Source organism: Diadema antillarum, unplaced genomic scaffold (assembly GCF_040938485.1).
Source record: "Diadema antillarum isolate AM-2024a unplaced genomic scaffold, OU_Dant_1.0 seq00002222_RagTag, whole genome shotgun sequence".
In the NCBI taxonomy this organism is placed as follows: Eukaryota; Metazoa; Echinodermata; class Echinoidea; order Diadematoida; family Diadematidae; genus Diadema; species Diadema antillarum.
This window is the reverse complement of record NW_027272856.1, coordinates 1-17,218: the sequence shown is the minus strand read 5'-3', so window position 1 is coordinate 17,218 and position 17,218 is coordinate 1. Positions and strand designations below refer to the sequence as shown.

At 38.6% G+C, this 17,218-nt stretch overlaps 1 protein-coding gene across 1 annotated transcript; it reads left to right on the top strand.

Moving 5' to 3' along the window:
* Positions 1-8,797: 8,797 nt before the first annotated feature.
* On the top strand, positions 8,798-16,972 carry LOC139714284 (zinc finger MYND domain-containing protein 12-like; the record flags this gene model as incomplete). The annotated part of the gene is made up of 4 exons (XM_071626001.1): positions 8,798-8,972; positions 13,463-13,607; positions 15,687-15,858; positions 16,803-16,972. Coding segments are annotated over exons 1-4 (594 nt in total), but the record flags the coding sequence as incomplete, so codon positions are not given.
* Between the last annotated feature and the right edge of the window lie 246 nt (positions 16,973-17,218).

Here is a 17,218-nt window from a genome sequence, read left to right as displayed (position 1 = left end):
TATTGCACAATTTATCTCTTGTAAGGTAGAGCGCATTTACACACACACACACACACACACACACACACACACACACACACACATTTTTTGGCTGTTCATTAACCTCTGAGCTATCATATTAAATATCATGCACTACATCATCCTTCCCGTCCTTTGTCATCTTCTCGCTACTTGGAAAGATAACGCTTGATTCAACAAATAAAAACTGTGTTTTATTGTTACGACATGCACACTTCAGACCAGAAGGAATCGCACAAAATGACAAAACGATTGAAATTAGTATAATCTATCAATATATTGTGTATTGTTTTGACAAACTAAGAAAATGTATAAGATTTCAACGATTATACTTAATACAAAATACAGATGGCAATGGCCTATGATAAACCCCTCACGAGCAAGATCATGAAGAACTCTCCAGGCTTGGGAAGTTGGCCTATAATGTCAAAGCCTATAGCCTTCGAAAAGCTTCGATACCAACAGCTAGATCTATCTGTTCCAGTCTTTGCTTATCGGCCGATTAACCCCGGAAGTGGTACGAAAAAATTCCTGTTAAAGGAGACCTCCGGGTGATTCTCAGATTTTTACATTTTGTACAACTATAAATCAGTTATACTGAGGACAGAGTTTCAGAATTTGTGATAATTGGGATGAAGAATAAGAATATTTTCAAAAAATAGAACAAATTGCAATGAACAAGGATGATGACATGGCAGAGTCACCATAAGAATGCATGAGTTGGGGCTCAAGGAAGCAGAACAAAAGAAGAAGGCATGCATAGATTATAGACAGGTGAACTCGCAAGCAAGCGGTATTGTTATGGAATTACACTGCTATCATTTCTAAAATAATTATGTGAACCTTCTATGTCATCATCCTTGTTCAGTGTAATTTGTTTAAGGTTTTTCAAAATATTGTTTCTCTGCTCAAGAACCACAATAAATTCCACAAATCTATACAGGGAGTTGTCGATTTATGTACTAGACGTGAAATTATGAAAATCGTCTGGAATGTCCCTTTAAGGCTTTTTTTGTTTGTTGGTTTGTTTGTTTATTTGTTATTGTTGTTGTTTTGTTTTGTTTTTTGTTGTTTTTTTTTTGCTTGTCAGCTGATTGAACCCGGAAGTGGAACCAGAAATATAAACTGCTTTGAGCCCACCCCCCTTTACGGAATTCGTAGATCCACCCATTTGACACACTTTCACAGCTTACATACACACTCACACATAACACACACACATGCACACAAACACAAAATACAAACGATCAAGGGATTCCCCTTTGCGGATACTTGAACTATTTTTGTAAACACAAACTTTCAGAGTTTTTTCCGTCAACATATAGTCTAAAACAGGTGATGTTCGTTATTCCGAAGGTTCTTTATTCCAAAACACATAAATTCCGTATACCTACAGATGTTCGTTAATCCGAAAATGAAAATGGGTTCGTTAATCCGAACATTTGTGACGTTATTCCAAAGGTTCGTTAATCCGATTGTTCGTAATTCCAAAATGAAATAAAGTTCGTAATTTCGTGATATATAAGTACTCCGAAAATGAAAAACAAAACAAAACAAAACAAAAACAAAAACGTATTTGTGACGAACCGTCGGAATTGAATGAACCTTGCTCGGATTTCGGCCTTCGGATTGACGAAAATTCGGAATAACGAACCTTATTCAGTTTTCGGATGAGCAAACCTTCGGAATAACGAACCTTCAGATTAATAAACTGTAGCAAGATCTTAGGACCTTATCTTACAGGATCTTTGGACCTTAATGTCTTAAGTAGGCCTACATGTACAGGCAATTATCACAATGTCGATTCGTCTTTTTTTACTCATTCTATAGTTTCCTGGTTGTTTCACCTCCTGTGTCTTCGGAGTAGTTTTGTTTAAAAGTGACTGGGAACAAAGACTTCAGCTTAACAAAGAGAGACCTGTGAGTATGACCATGCACAAATCTCGGCAACAGCAACGAACATCACATTGTTTTTGCAATTTATTAATGACTGTGGCTGTGGGGATGTTGCAACCGTGAACTTGCCGATGGCTATACTGCATGATCCTATGCATTTCATCGCAGTTTGCTGTTACGACATGCACAAATCCTGAAAATGCCCTTATCCCGTTGTAGTGAGAAGTTCTTTAGAATATTGATTCAGGGTAGTATAATTAAAATCAATATCAAAAAATAAACTATTTAACTACTCTCATTCCTTTCACTATACATGGAACCTAATGAAAATTTAATAGAAATCTGTTCATAGCTTTAAAGGTGATATCGATGACATACACAGACAAACAAGGAAATGCCGACAAAACACTACTCCGCCGGCGAAGATGACAAAAGTGTAAGGAAGGTTACCAGCAATGATTTGAGCTTGATGACAACATTAGCTCTGTCCAAGCTCATGAAGGCATTATATGTGCCTGTTATGTTTCGTCGTAAGATATAGCATAACATCAGAGTACATCAAACGGACAATACAGTAAAACAAGCTGTCACATTCGGTTATCCGAGCGGAAAAGGAAGGTCTTCCATATTTTGACTGGATACATCTAATGTGTTTATTTCAGCACTTAAAGGAAATGGAGACAAGCCGACATGATGATAAAATATTGGACTTCATTCAACACAGAGCCTTAACAATGAATGCACACACATCTCGATAATTGCAGCTGCCATGGCAACAAACTGCGCGCGCACAGCTGGTGGGTTGCTGAATACAGACCACATCCTCTCGAACCTCGTGTTATCAAGCTCTTATGGCAACACAGTAATATCACTACTATGGCACCAGCGCTGCAACAAACAATCAGCTGTGAGTATTTCAGGTTTTTTTTTAATGGTAGTAGCAATTTTTATGTAAACTCATAGTTATCAAAATGCCTCTATGAAACAGGATTATTTTATAATTGCAACGTTGTACACAGCCTTGAGAAAGTAGAGTCATGATTTTGATTTTTTTTTTCACTCGTGGTGTGCAGAGCTCCTTTAATAACCTGCCATATCACAAAATGGAGAGTTTGTATAATAATTATAATAACTGTTTGGCTATCTTTGTACGTTTATGAATTATTGGACAGAGAGTTTGAAATGTGTAAATACGCTATCTAGCTCATGATCCATGCAGTCTCAAAGGCATAATTTACCATTTGCAGATGAAACAAAAACCCAGCATTAGTGCTTTAAAATAGTTCCAAAATGTGAGTTTCGGATAAAAACAACCACTGTAGAAATTTGAATCCGTATCATCAATGTTAAGTATTGTTAAAATACACAAAATATGAACAATAGTTATGATAAAAATGTTGCCAGACTAAACCGTCTACAGTTATATATAATGAGGAAAATACTGATATCTCCTTATATTTTAGGCCTTATTGCAAAAAAAAAAAATATATATATATATATGGTAGGATGTTTTGTGATACAACAACAGACCTACACATATGCACTGATCAAATGTGATATCTTGAATATTCTTTAAATCACTGTTCCCAAAGGTAAATATGACCTTTAATGGTCGCACTTTTACATGGGAAGCGAAAATACATTCATGTGCAGTGAATTGCATGGAAATATATCACAAGAGTGATATGCTAAAAACGATTGACATGTCGTGGACACAAGGTAGATAGAATAAGAGAGATATCGACTTTTGAAGAACCCCACCATTTATTTTTTAGTATACTCGATGAGTTCCAACCAGCGCAGTTGTGTATGCCTATTATATATGCATATGATAGGCATACACATTGTGCACCCAAATTTCACGGGGCAAAAACAATTCCTGTACCTCATAATAACTCTTTGTGTGCTTTGAGTGACGTTTGGTAAAAACAAAACAAAACAAAACAAAACAAACAAAACAAAACCCATAACATTGTTCACTTTGTCCCAAGTCCTGGCACAGAATGGGTTAACAGTGCATAATGCATGTATAGTAAATCCACGTTGTGGTATTCCTCCGTTGTTGTTGTTGGTTTTGTTGTTGTTGTTGTTGTAATTGTTGTTAGAGGTTACAACTACGAGGAAATATGCATATATAGCTCCCCTATCCTTACTGCCGACTTGGTCCTAACTTGCTACCAACCCATCACTTTTCTATTAGATCTGGAAACGATATAAAAATCAAGGAACCTCTATCTACCGATGATTCCCACATACCGCTTTCTCTTATGAATCTCCCTTCCAGACGAGTCAGAAACGTACAGCTGTCTCGACCAGTTTCAGATGTACTTAAATCATAACGAAACAGCTGGATTTAAAATCTAGTCCTCCTGGTGGATTTCCTTTCTCATTTGACCTTGCATCTGGGCCACGTATGATGATGAGCGGGTTTGATGGCGAGGGACGCTGCCTCTATGGTCTGTCCTCCTTCAATGTGGATGGGATATGGTTATCTCCTTAATTTCTCTTAACTTTCTTGTTAATAAAAATAATGATTAAAATAGCAATAATAGCAATAACAATAATGACAGCGATGATAATAATAATGATGATCAATCAATGACTGCGATAATAATAATAATGATGATCAATCAGTAAAGTATTACCAATACTTCGTCTAATGATAATAATAATCATGGTGATGATGATAATGATAATAATATAACAAATCTTAACAATTCATAATAATGATGTAATCATAAAAACGATGAAATGGAAGAAAATAACTTGCCATTATCAGAAGAATAGTAGCCATCATCATAATCATCATCATCGTTATCGTTATCATTAGAATCAGTATCATAATCCTTTAGTCATTATTGTCAATGTTGTTTCTTTCCCCATGAACCGACAAAATAACTTATGATACATGTTTTCTAACATGAGAGAAATATAGTGAAGGTATGAAAATATTGGAGAGCGGGAAATGGGAGACGGTGGAGGGGGTGGGGCCTGCGCGAGATGGAGAGAGGTGGACATGATGGCAAAGACAGAAAAAAGGGGGTTGAGGAAGAGGGAGAGAGAGAGAGAGAGGCGAGTAGACAAAGAGAAGACGGAGGCATGACGTCGAAAGTGGGGCAGATTTAAAAAAAAAAATAAAGCACGCTCTTATTCTCCACCAGAAACGCCTTGACAAAAGTGCATATCTGGGCGAGGCGTTGTCGCTATATTGACGTCATACACGGGTTGCATGTAATCCCTTCTGCTCATGAATAATTAAAATCATGCTTCAAACAGGAGGCAGTCTCTCCGTGTAGAGGTCCACTGTGTAGTCAAATTGGTCTGATGCGAGGCTGAATCGCCTTTCTACTGAGAATTCTGATCTCGAGAGTGATAGATGCTTGCTGCCATCAACGGCGACAGCATGGGAAGGGAACATTACTAGTATTGCTCCCAAGTTTTGAAAGACTCCAGATAAAATATTACGGTGTTTGCATAGTTTTCAAAAATATTGAAAATGACGTAAAAGCTATCATCTGCCGTTCACGTTCCATGTATAATTTCAGAAATTCGTTTAATTGTATATAGTTGCCGAAAACCTTATGCGTATTTTCAGAGTGTGGAAAAGATACCGTGAAACTTGATTCTGAATGGATTATGACAGTATAACCGCCATAATGTAAAATGACAAGAAGTTAGAATTTCGTGCGATTGCTGGAAGCCCCGTGAGAAAGATACAGGAAACCTCATAGTAACCGCTCAACTTTAATGTCCTGGCGGGTGTTTCATAAAGCTGTTCTTATAAGCTGTTAAAGTTACGAACGACTTAAGAACGACTGGTGATCAGTTCTTGTGCTGAATCATTGAAATTCTGATAAGTATAGCACATCAGAACTGATCACCAGTCGTTCGTAAGTCGTTCGTAACTTTCAGCTTTATGAACCATCCCCCTGGTCAGAAAAGTTAAATCGAAGATGTCAGGATGTTTTTCCTAAAACTCATTACTAATCATGTATAAATGATCAATATAGCGGACATGCCTCACACACTAGATAGAGCGATTTACTGGCATATCAATTCATTTATTTCTATATGAAAAAACAAGTTTCGTTTTCATTGTCAACTTGAAAGTTTACTCAAGGCTTACTCAAAGATTGAGCAGGGATTGCTCGACGTAGCAACGACTCTTACAGGCACACCTGGATTCAGATAGTGAAACGTATAAAACTGAAACAGATGCATGTATTGTGAAAAGCTGCTGGCATCTAGATTGTATTCAGGGAAATTCACCATCCTTAAAATTGAATAATTGGTAAACCGGCCCATTAAGAATGAGTGGGACCATTCATGATTTCATATTGCTTCCACAAAAATCATCAAGCTGTTATTATTCTCTTACATTGTGAATTATCAATATTGAATGAAGGACACGCAAATCGGTAAGATTAGGTCAGGAACCAATCTGAAAGTGCTTTACACTTGTATGCCTGATATAATACAGTGTATGTCCTAATCCTAACTTTGCTTTCCTTGAATGTTAATTGCCTCGTTTGAATTTGAAAATAGCGGTCTGAATGGACCAGTAGTGATAATCAAAATATTCACATTCATGCATTCATATACTGTATATAATCCTTAATATTCAGAATGACTGCTTATTAAAGGAATTTCACACATTATAACGATTGCAACATGTGAGGCATGCAAACTGGATTCTTTAGGGGCAAGAGTAGGCCCTATATGTTAAATGTTTGAAGGGACCCCCCCCCCCCCCACACACACACACACGAGGGATATTCAATAATCCAGAGCACACTTTTGGTGGAATATTTGAAATATTGTTAATTAAGTGTATCAGAAAAAAAATAATGTCCAAGGACAATGTAAATAGCTAATGTGGAGTCCATCACCTCTTTTTCCGTGTATGTCTTACAATCCAAAGGACCCCGGTCGATTTCCGGGTCCCATTGTATGAGCAATGTTGTGTGTAATCATACCGTCCTCTCCATAGTGAGCGGCAAAAATACTGTCCCTCGGATAGGACATAAAATGAGAGAGTCACAACTCATGCACGTAAAAAAATCCCGCTTCATTTATTCATCGTAAATTAAAGAGCAGGGTGCTGGTTTAACCCGGTGAAGTGGTCCCGCCTTACAGTACATCCAACTGGACCCCATGGAAGACCAGCTGTATTGCAGCTGAATATGGGCTATATAGCCATCTTCTCAGATGGAAATGAAAAAAAAAACCACACACACAATAATACTTACGGCATTTTGTGACTGGCTAATGATTGTGGTACTATGTACACTGAATATCTGTCGACCTCTTTTTTCCCCGCGTATATAGTTTTCACTCTATAGCTAGTATGAGTGTGTACCAAGTCTATGATGTACCTGCATGGGGTAGATTGACCAAAGGGTGAGGGTGTGGCACACAATAGGGAGATTTTACAATTCTAGATGTGAAATCCAACAATCTGGTGCACATTCTTTGGTATAAGAATTTGGAATATTGTCAATCATAAAGTAAGAAAAGTTGATTTCGGAACAATGTATAAACTAGCTTATGTCGAATCTATCACCTCTTTTTCCGTGTCTGGATGCGTCTTCACCGTGTAGGCGTATTAAATACTGGTAAGTCTACGAAGATGGACAGAAGTTCCCCCTCCCAGACAAGGGTTTTTGCATTTTCAGAATTGAAATTCAACGATCTGGTGAACACTTTTCATTCATTAATTAATTAATCAATTAATTAATTAATCAATTAATTAATTAATTAATTAATTAATTAATTCATTCATTCATTCATTCATTCATTCATTCATTCATTCATTCATTCATTCATTTAATTTTCCATTTCCAACAGAAACATATGAATATTTACAGAAGTTGAATACATAAATTTCATCACAATACTTGATAAAGGATAGGTTTACAGAATATTGTACAGAATATTACAAGTATACGGAAATACTCGAAATGGTGAAAATGCTGGAACAATACGGAAATGCTGGAAAGTATACGAAAATGCTGGAACTGTCGGTGGAATTTTAAGAAAGTTTTCAGTCAGTGAAGTAAAAAAAAAAATACTGAGAAAAAATTGTTTTGCTATAAAATCGTGGAATCTGTCACGTCTTGTTCCGCGTTTGTATCTTCACTGTGTACTAAGTCTATAAAGTAAAACGGCAGTAAACAGATTGGTGACAGATATCACGACGATGCCGTGTGTCACACTAGGATGACGAGATGCGAGGAATGTAATGAACAAACACAGGAAATACAATAACTTATCACTTTTTTTATGTCTGCGTGATTTTTTATTCCGTTTTCTTTTATCCCGATCTAAAGCAAAAGATTGGTTTCAAAATGTCAGTGTCAGTCATGTCAATGTAGTTCTATGGCCCATGAGATACTAGTATTATGATAGATAGATGGAGAGAGGAAGATAGGGAGGGGAGGAGAAGGGACATTGAGGGGGAGGGGACGTGTTTTGAGGGAATCCACCATCAGGAGAGTACGATTGATTTGATGAAAAGAAAATACATTAGATACCGTGTATAATAAACTGTATACGAAAAGCATATTACTATTTCATAGAGACTAGATCTATAATATAGAGGAAAATATACCGGTACTTCGAATTTCATTCTCTGACAGCAGCAGAGAATATGGGATAATAAGGGGCAGTAAGTTGTACAGTGTCAGTGGTATCATAGGCCTGCTGTTCACGATGTGATCCGCGATCGCGAGTGCTTCGCTGGTGTCTGACGTCGTCAGTGCATAGTGTGTGTGACGGGGGGGGGGGGGGGGGGGGGGGGGGGGGAGGTACAGTGGGGGTACGTACACACCTTGCGCTTGTGTTTGCTAAATTGGCAACTTCAGTGGCTAGCAACGGACTACGCTAAGCCGCCACCGCCGAACATCTGAAAGGCGAAGTAAACACTTCACATTTTCAGAAATATACAGCAAGATGACTCTAAATCCTCTGGCAAACCCAAAGGGTGTTAAATTACTGTGTGAATTGTGTCAGAAACCAGCATTTGTACAATGTACAAGGTGCAGAGTTACATATTACTGGTGAGTTAAACAAGAACTTGTAGTAGAGAGTCGTAGTAACATAGCGGTCATACTAGTTGCACGTAGTTTACAGTTTACAGATTGACGCCGCTGCACAATCGTGCTGTGGTATGCTACTGCGGACCGCTACTGCTAGTCCCATATTCAGACACACAGCATGTTTACACGTGTGTCACTTCATTGTCATGAGACGTTGCGTTGATGTCGTCGACTTGCGAGTTGAGATCACGACTAACGTTAGAGAGTAGACATAGTCTAGAGTAGAACCTTCAAGAGTGAAGGAGGTAGATGATGATGATGAAGAAGAAGAAGAAGAAGAAGAAGAAGAAGAAACAACAACAACACATGTAAAATTTACTTGTAGCAAGAAGGAGAAATGATCAGTAATGTTAGATCTAAACAGTTAACGTTACAGTACCGGTACCTGGCTACGACTCATCAACCACTTTTTCATTAAACACCTTGTATCTTAGAAAGTATTGCTCAGTTTCACCTTAATTTCATTTCAACATGGTAGAAAATACTGCAGATTCATACCCCGGGCTCTGATGGCCACGATCAGTGCCGTATATTAAGAGAGTCTGGCCAACTCGGTTTTTGGCTTATGTGTTTTGAAGCCTGTGATTGGTCAAAAGCCGGTCCGTGATCTACAGGCGCCATGTCGTTACTGAAGTGCGCTCATACGCAATGCCCATTGTTAACTGCCCCTTATTTGGCTTGGTTATTTTGTTACGTCTGAGCGTACACGCTAATCCTGTGCCGCGTAATATGCGCGGTAACGACATGGTGTCCAAATTAGCAGTTGGCCAGACTCTCTTGGCCACGATGGTCGGCTCAGAAGTCATGGTGTATAGTGCAGTGAGGTGCCCGCACCTCGTCAGGGGCCCGAATACCGTCACCCCGCTTAAAATTGTTTTAAGCGCCCTAAACAAAAATTTATGCCCGGGACTGTGTTCAGTACGCTTGAAACTTGGCAGGGCTACCACAACCAAGCAAATTGTGGCGAAAACCGAACAGTTTTTCACGAAAATCTGAAATTTAATCAGAATACGTGTTATAAGTATCACCACTGTCCCCGCACGCATCTTTTACGTGTATGTCTATGGGAGCATCACGGTCACCCGCACACGTCTTTTACGTGCTTTGTCTATGGGAGTGCGGGTGACGAGTTGCGGGCCCCTTCCTTAGCGCGCAACTTTTTCGCATCATTCGCGTTTGACGATGGTAGCAGCAAATTTTCGATATCAATCAGTGAACTTGTGATTCCATTGGAATTTTCAGCATTTTTCCTGTATGTGAGTTGGATTTCAAAAGAATTTCAGTGGCGAAATGTGATTCAAGTATGCGCACACATTAACTATGACGAGGTGCGGGTCACCCAAGTATACTGGGTGACAAATGCAAATGACATGTTTTTACTGTGCACCGGTGCAAGCTGATCATTTCGACCGACCGCCTGTTCTCCATTGATATTTAAAGCATGTCAGCGTGATGTAGACTTAAAAAAAAAAATCTAACATTAGAAAGCCCCAATGAATGGCAAAGATGTGTTAATGTCAGTTATGTGTATAACTAATGAGGATTTTCTTCAATTCTTTTTCCTCATGTTTCCTCAGGTTATTTACCTATTCCTTTCTCATTTCTCTTGAATTGTGTTAGCCGTACTCCCCCGTGGGGTTTGATTCCATTTGAATATTCTAGCGTATTGCGCCCTGTCCCATGCATGCTTTTGATTTTATAATACAATGCACTCCCGTTATAACAAACACGGTTATAATGAAATTCCGGTTACGACGAAATAAAAATAAAGGCTGCAACGTTACCGGCTCTTTGTTTTTTATTGTGTATTTGTTCAGTTATAAATAATGAATTTTCAATATATTGAAAGAAAACAGCCGGTCCGGAGAACTTCGTTATAACGGGAGTCCACTGTGATGCAAGAAGGGTATTGCGAAGGTGGTTAGCTGGGTTCCGTTTCATAAAACTTGTCATCAGTGACAACTGCCACATTTCTATGACAAATCTGCTCTCAGCCAATCAGATGCAAGGATTTCAGTAGCTTGTCACATCTATAACAACTTGTCACTGATGACAAGTTCTATGAAACGGGGCCCCTGATGATAAAAGTAGGTGGTCAATGAGTACCGGTAGTAGACTTTACAGTGTATACATTGTTAATGTCTAGACTCTATAAGTAAAGAAACAATAAATACTGCAACCACACTGCATGTGATTTGTTTCTTTTTATGCCTCCACCACGAAGTGCCGACGCGCTGGAGGCATTATGCTTTTGGATGATCCGTCCATCCTTCCGTCCATCCATAATCAATTTTGTGGACAGCACCTATAACATTTGAGTTATCCTATTCCTAATGCAAGGTTGCCCATTAGCACTGGTCCGACGGTCCCTGACCAGTAAAAATCACTGTCGGACCAGTAACTTTTTCAGGAATTTACCAGTGAAAAATGGAAAATCTGGGTACCTACTGGACTGACAGGTTGGACCAGTAAAAGAAATGGGTTAGTGTGCAGCCAGCCCTGCCTAAAAAATTAATGTGAATGAAACTTGGCATAGACACCTGGACCTAGGTCTAGGAACTATTAGCCAGACCAGATGCCGTGAGAAGTGATACCTGTGTACAGGCACATGCTCAAAGGTCAAAGTTAAAGTTTTAAACTTCTTTATTTCCCCACGATATTTCTACATTTTCTTGAAACGGAGTGTATACATGTATTATGAGATAAAGACTCTCCAGTGAAAGTTTTGGGCTGTGGGGCCAAAGGTCAAAGGTTAAGTAAAAATGCTGAAATTTCACTTTTTTCTTCATATAATGCGTCACGCGTTACCCCGGGGTACCGTAGTACCCCGGAATACCACGTTGTGTAGCGCCACCTCACGTCCACTCGAGGACAGCCGCAGAGAAATGCATGCACTAGCTGTGTGTGCATGTACCGGTACATAGTCATTCCCATGCCGCTGCATGTTATACTATGCATGCATGGCACGCTGTGCTAGCAATAGCGTGTGCTTCAGTGCAATGCAGTGCAGTGGCTAACGTGCGCTAGCTCCAGCACTAAAATAATTTCCACTTTTTGGCAACCCAGGGTACAACCTTTTTAAAACGATAAATAATTCAACAAAATGGCTGATTTTTATTTGGTACCCCGGGATACCATTTATGTCATCATATCTTGGAAATGGTTCTAGGTATCTTTGTGAAACTTGGTACATACGCTAGTACTGCCTGACAGTGATTCTCTGAGGAATTTGGGGGTCATGGGGTCAAAGGTTAAGGGTCAAAGGGCAAGTGAATATGCTCATATTCCTGAATACTTGCTCTCTTAAACAATTACAAATTCATTGATCCAATTGAAACTTATTCAAGGAAAATAAACACTCAAGACATTTGTGCCTGTGGCAACACTTGTCATTTAGATTTTTTACCCGTTATGTGAAACTACCATTTCACATTGTCAAGGTGTAGTCTTGACCTGTTGGGAGAACCATGCAATATGGCGCAGGCATGCCAGTCACATAGCAACAATTCTTTTTTTCCCCGTTGATTGAGAAATTTAGTTTTAGTTATATGTACATAGTCTGTACGTTCTTGCGATGCAATTTCTGTTAATATGTCCGTATGTATATAGGGCTAGGTTCCGAGGTCTGCTTACTACTGTAGTGATTAGAACCTTCTACATAAGTAATATTAGACTTACTGACTAGAGGGTGAATTTCTAAATCTGAGTTGAACACAGTCGCAAGTAGAAAAACCTATCTGTAGAGACTATGACCAAAAAAAAAAAAAAAAGCACACACAAAACAAACACAAAACTACTAAATTTACTGCTGTAGGGTTGTCTACTGTTTTTGCAACTACATGTCAAACAGTCTGAGTAATTTCAACACTTGTATGTCAAATTAATTGACAACTTGATAAATTTGCTGATTGCAGTGATACAATGAGACATAGAATTAGTTTTTTAGTACTTTAGGTTCTTTCCCTTTGCAATAAGCAAATTTACCAATTTCTCGCCTGGTTGGACATGTTAAACTATCTATAATATAAATATATCTTTATGGTTAGTTTCCCTTTGTTAACATTTGTTGGAGATGTGACAAGAAGCAATGTTTTGTCATTTTCTTCATTATCCTGGCCTGGGTCAAGTCATAGATTAGCAACATGTCCTTGATGACCATATGTCCTCAAAGCAAGTCACAGAGGAAGTCATTCCCATCAAGTCTTTTATATGTGTATAAACTGCTCGAGGAGTGTACGTGTTTAAAACCACATGGACGATCTGGTTATCTTCTACATCAACATTGACTAATTTACCAACATACAGCTTGTCATGAAGAATCTGTGATTTTCTCTTTGCTTTAAATTGGAAGGGTATTAAAAATTCTTTTTTTTTTCATAATTTTTGTTGTGGCACATGATTATATTTCTTTTTTGTTTTGTTTTATGTGATATGTATGTGTTTGTCGGCAGTGGGGTGGAACACCAGCAGGCTGACTGGGTTGGCATCCATGAGAAGATCTGCCAGCTGTTGATCCCACTTAGAACCACACAAGTCTCCTTTCTGTCTTCAGAAGAGCAGCGCCGGAAGCAGGAGGCAGATATGCTGGAGAGGAGGGTAAGCGTATTTGCCTTACTTGTAATCACTGTACAGATGCCACAGTACTTTTCAAAAAAAGAAAGAAAAAAAAGAGCATTACCAAAATAATCAATAATGAACAGTTTACTTGTAATCTTACTTGTAATCACTGTACAGATGCCAAAGTACTTTTCAAAAAAAGAGCAATACCAAAATAATTAATAACTAGAAAAGCACTCTGAGAGCGCAGACCTCCGCCAAGCATGCAGCTCATTTCCACCACTGATCTTGTTCTTCCGTAGAGATATCAGTGATTTCCACCCACGTACTTATAGCATTGTGTGCTGAAAGCCTTTGTTATACAAATGATGCACAGGATAGAGTGCGTTGTGCATGTTTCACAATTGTAAATACCCTCGAGTGCGCTACATCTCCAATAACGCCATGAAATAATCCTGTGCATCATTTGTTTTATAAAATGGGTCGAAAACTAACAGCATTTTTCATGTACCATTGTGGGTCAATACCAGTCAGCTACATGTAGCACTCGCTCAAGAGTCAAGATGTCCGAAGATGTTCGTCCCAAACATTTACGCACGTCGCACTCGGAAATCCCGCACATATAATTACTGTACGTATAAGGGTATACGTACATGTAATGCACATAAGAAAGGCCGGCAGGCAGCCCGAACTAGAAGTTGTTTACAGGATTGACAGCGCGTATAGTAGCGCGCGACGCACTTGTAACAACTGATTGAGTGCGCACTGCTAGTGTAAACATTGTGACGTCAGGCCATGCATGTTAGTGAGAAATTAATACACGCACACGTGACTCATTTCAGCGCTTCCAATTGGCTACATTCTTGAACCCATTTTATAATATGTCATAAACCCTCAGCTGCACGACGCGCCTCGCCCTAGCAGAAACTAGAGCATGCACTTTAGTGCGCACATGCAAACCTCAAATATGCGCAGCCTGAACTCCCAAGTTCATTGACCCTACCTGCCAAAATATCACAAATCCTTCATAAATTTCCCCAAAATTCTCGGATCACTACGTAAGTATGTAAGTATGTAAGTATGTAAGTATGTAAGGTATCTAAACCTTTCCTGCAAGTTTCATCCAAATCTGTTTTTGAAAACTACTTTTTAAGTTATTTTGCACACGGACAAACTAACTAACTAACTAACAAACAAACAAACAAACAAACGGTAACAAAAACATAACCTCCTCCCTTGGCGGAGGTAATGAACAATGTGTAATGGGTTTCCCATGCCATTATAAATGAAATGACAGAAAATATATATATTTTTTTATCAATTGATGGTTCATTATTTCTGAGATTAGTTCCTTCAAAATGCCCTATAGAACAGGATTTGCAACTCTCAGAAAGAAAAGAGGGAACATGTATGGATTTATACATGGCTGTTAACAAAAAAATGAAAATGTATATTTAGATGGAGAAGACAAGAAAGGCCACAATACTCCAAACACAGCTGTGGAATTCATTGTAAAATCACTTGTAAATGCTGCAAGCTCCTAATACTTTTCCCTCACTCCATGCCAAAAGGGAATTGCTCAATTGTTTTTATTATGTGGTTGAAAGTGATCCAAGAGTGGTCCAATAGTTGATTTTATTAAGCTTTCATAAGATAAGTATGTAAGTAAGTATAAGATGTGTATGTATTCATATGGGAACATTTTGAACTTTGTTGAATACACTGTGTATGATAGTTCTCCAGTAAATGAAGATAGAAAGAAGAGAACACTTTTGTAATAGGCATTGTCTTACCAGGGTAGTTTTGCACTTTCACCGAATTCAAAAACTTCAGCAAAACATACTGTAGAACTTCATTCATCTGGCCTTTTAAACAGTAAAAGTTGCACTTTTGATAATTTGTGATAAAACAGTCTTACAGTATGAACAAGTTCTGAGAAATTATATGTATGCAATCATTCCTTGACTCATGAAATAAACTCTTGTGGAGAACAGTAAGAAAAAAGGTTCTTATGTAAAGAAAATGGCTTCTTTTGAGGAGAAAAGTGTTCTTGACTGTAGCATATAGTGATCTATTTATATCTCTGATTTCCATTCAATGGTCTTTGTCACGTACTAGATAAACATGATTGAGCTAACGAGGACCACTGGACAGAAACTCCTCTTTGAAGGCAAGCATGAGCAGGCTGTGCCAGCAGCAATGCAGACACTTAGGTTCAGCATTGATGTACATGGGCTAGACAGCATAGAGCTTGTACCATCCTACCTCATCCTAGCTGAAGCTAGTATTGGTAAGTTCTGTTAAAATAACTATCCATCAATTGATGTTACATGCATCTGATACAATTTCCATACATAATAACTTTTGAATATGTATGATTTTTTTTTTTCGTGTATATATGTGACTGCATCAGAAACTCACAAGTCCTACAATTCAAAGTTTGGTAGTAGATACAATGTAAATGTACATGTTATTTGAGTCAACGATGTGTTTTGATTCTTTTAGTTTTTGGTGTTTTCTGAAGGAATTAGCTTTCCATGTAAATCTGATCTTTGCAAGCATTAGTGGAAGTGAATGTAGCTTTCATGCCTCGGCCCCAAAGGGTGCTTGAGGCATGCTGTTTGTTACGATTGTCTGTCTATCTGTACATTCCACATCTCATTTTCACAATTTAAGAAAAACTGCATAAATGTATTTTCCTTGAGCATGGCCCAGGTATGCTACATGAGGTGCAGATATGCTGATCAAAACTTTGATTAATTCTAATTATCTGTTTTATTTTCACATGAAAAGAAAGACAGCTAATTTTAATCCTTTTCTTCTTGCGCTGACTACTATCATAAATGCAAAGGATGGAATGAGTAAATCCATGTATACTGTGAAGTCTCAAAGCATCTTTACAGAAATTAAGTGATTATGCGACAAAGCAGTTGTGAATGTTCATTTCCCTCCAGCATCGTATGAGTACTAAGTAGCGTGAGGCACAAACTACTGTTTACCAAGTTCTAAAGGTTGTATGTCTAATGAACCCCTGAAATAGGCAACCGAGGTTTAATGAACATCATTGGGATAAGGCTTGGCCTACATGTGTGAAAAGTTTTATGGACAGACTTATACCAAAAGTTTCAGCCCTGTGTCCAGTTAAGTGTGCTGTTGAGAGTATGTTACTGATGCATCATTTGCAGAATGTTCCCCAGACATGATATACATGTTTGATTAAAACTATATCCTCAGGCCTTCACAAGTTGCAGCAGGCAGAAGAGTACCTGGCCCAAGCCCAGTGGACTGTCCTAAAGACACCAGACTCCAGCCATGCCATTAAGTCAAAGCTGTACAGGAACTGGGGTCTGCTCTATGCTGCCGAGGGCAACTTTGATGAGGCGCTGCGAAACTTAGCAGATGACGTAAGACTTGATTCCATGGACCTATCTCCCTGAGTGATTGCCGTGACTATCTTCTTTTTAAATGCATGTTGTATCATTGTGTCAGGTTGGCCCAAAGCAGCGCTTTACCTGTGCACTCACCCTAGTTTGTACATCCCAAATCTGATCTATCATTAGAGTTTAATACTAACTTCACAGCACAAGAATTTCAACCAAACTATTACTTCTTAGGTTTAACTGACACATTATTAAAGGGGAATTGCAGAC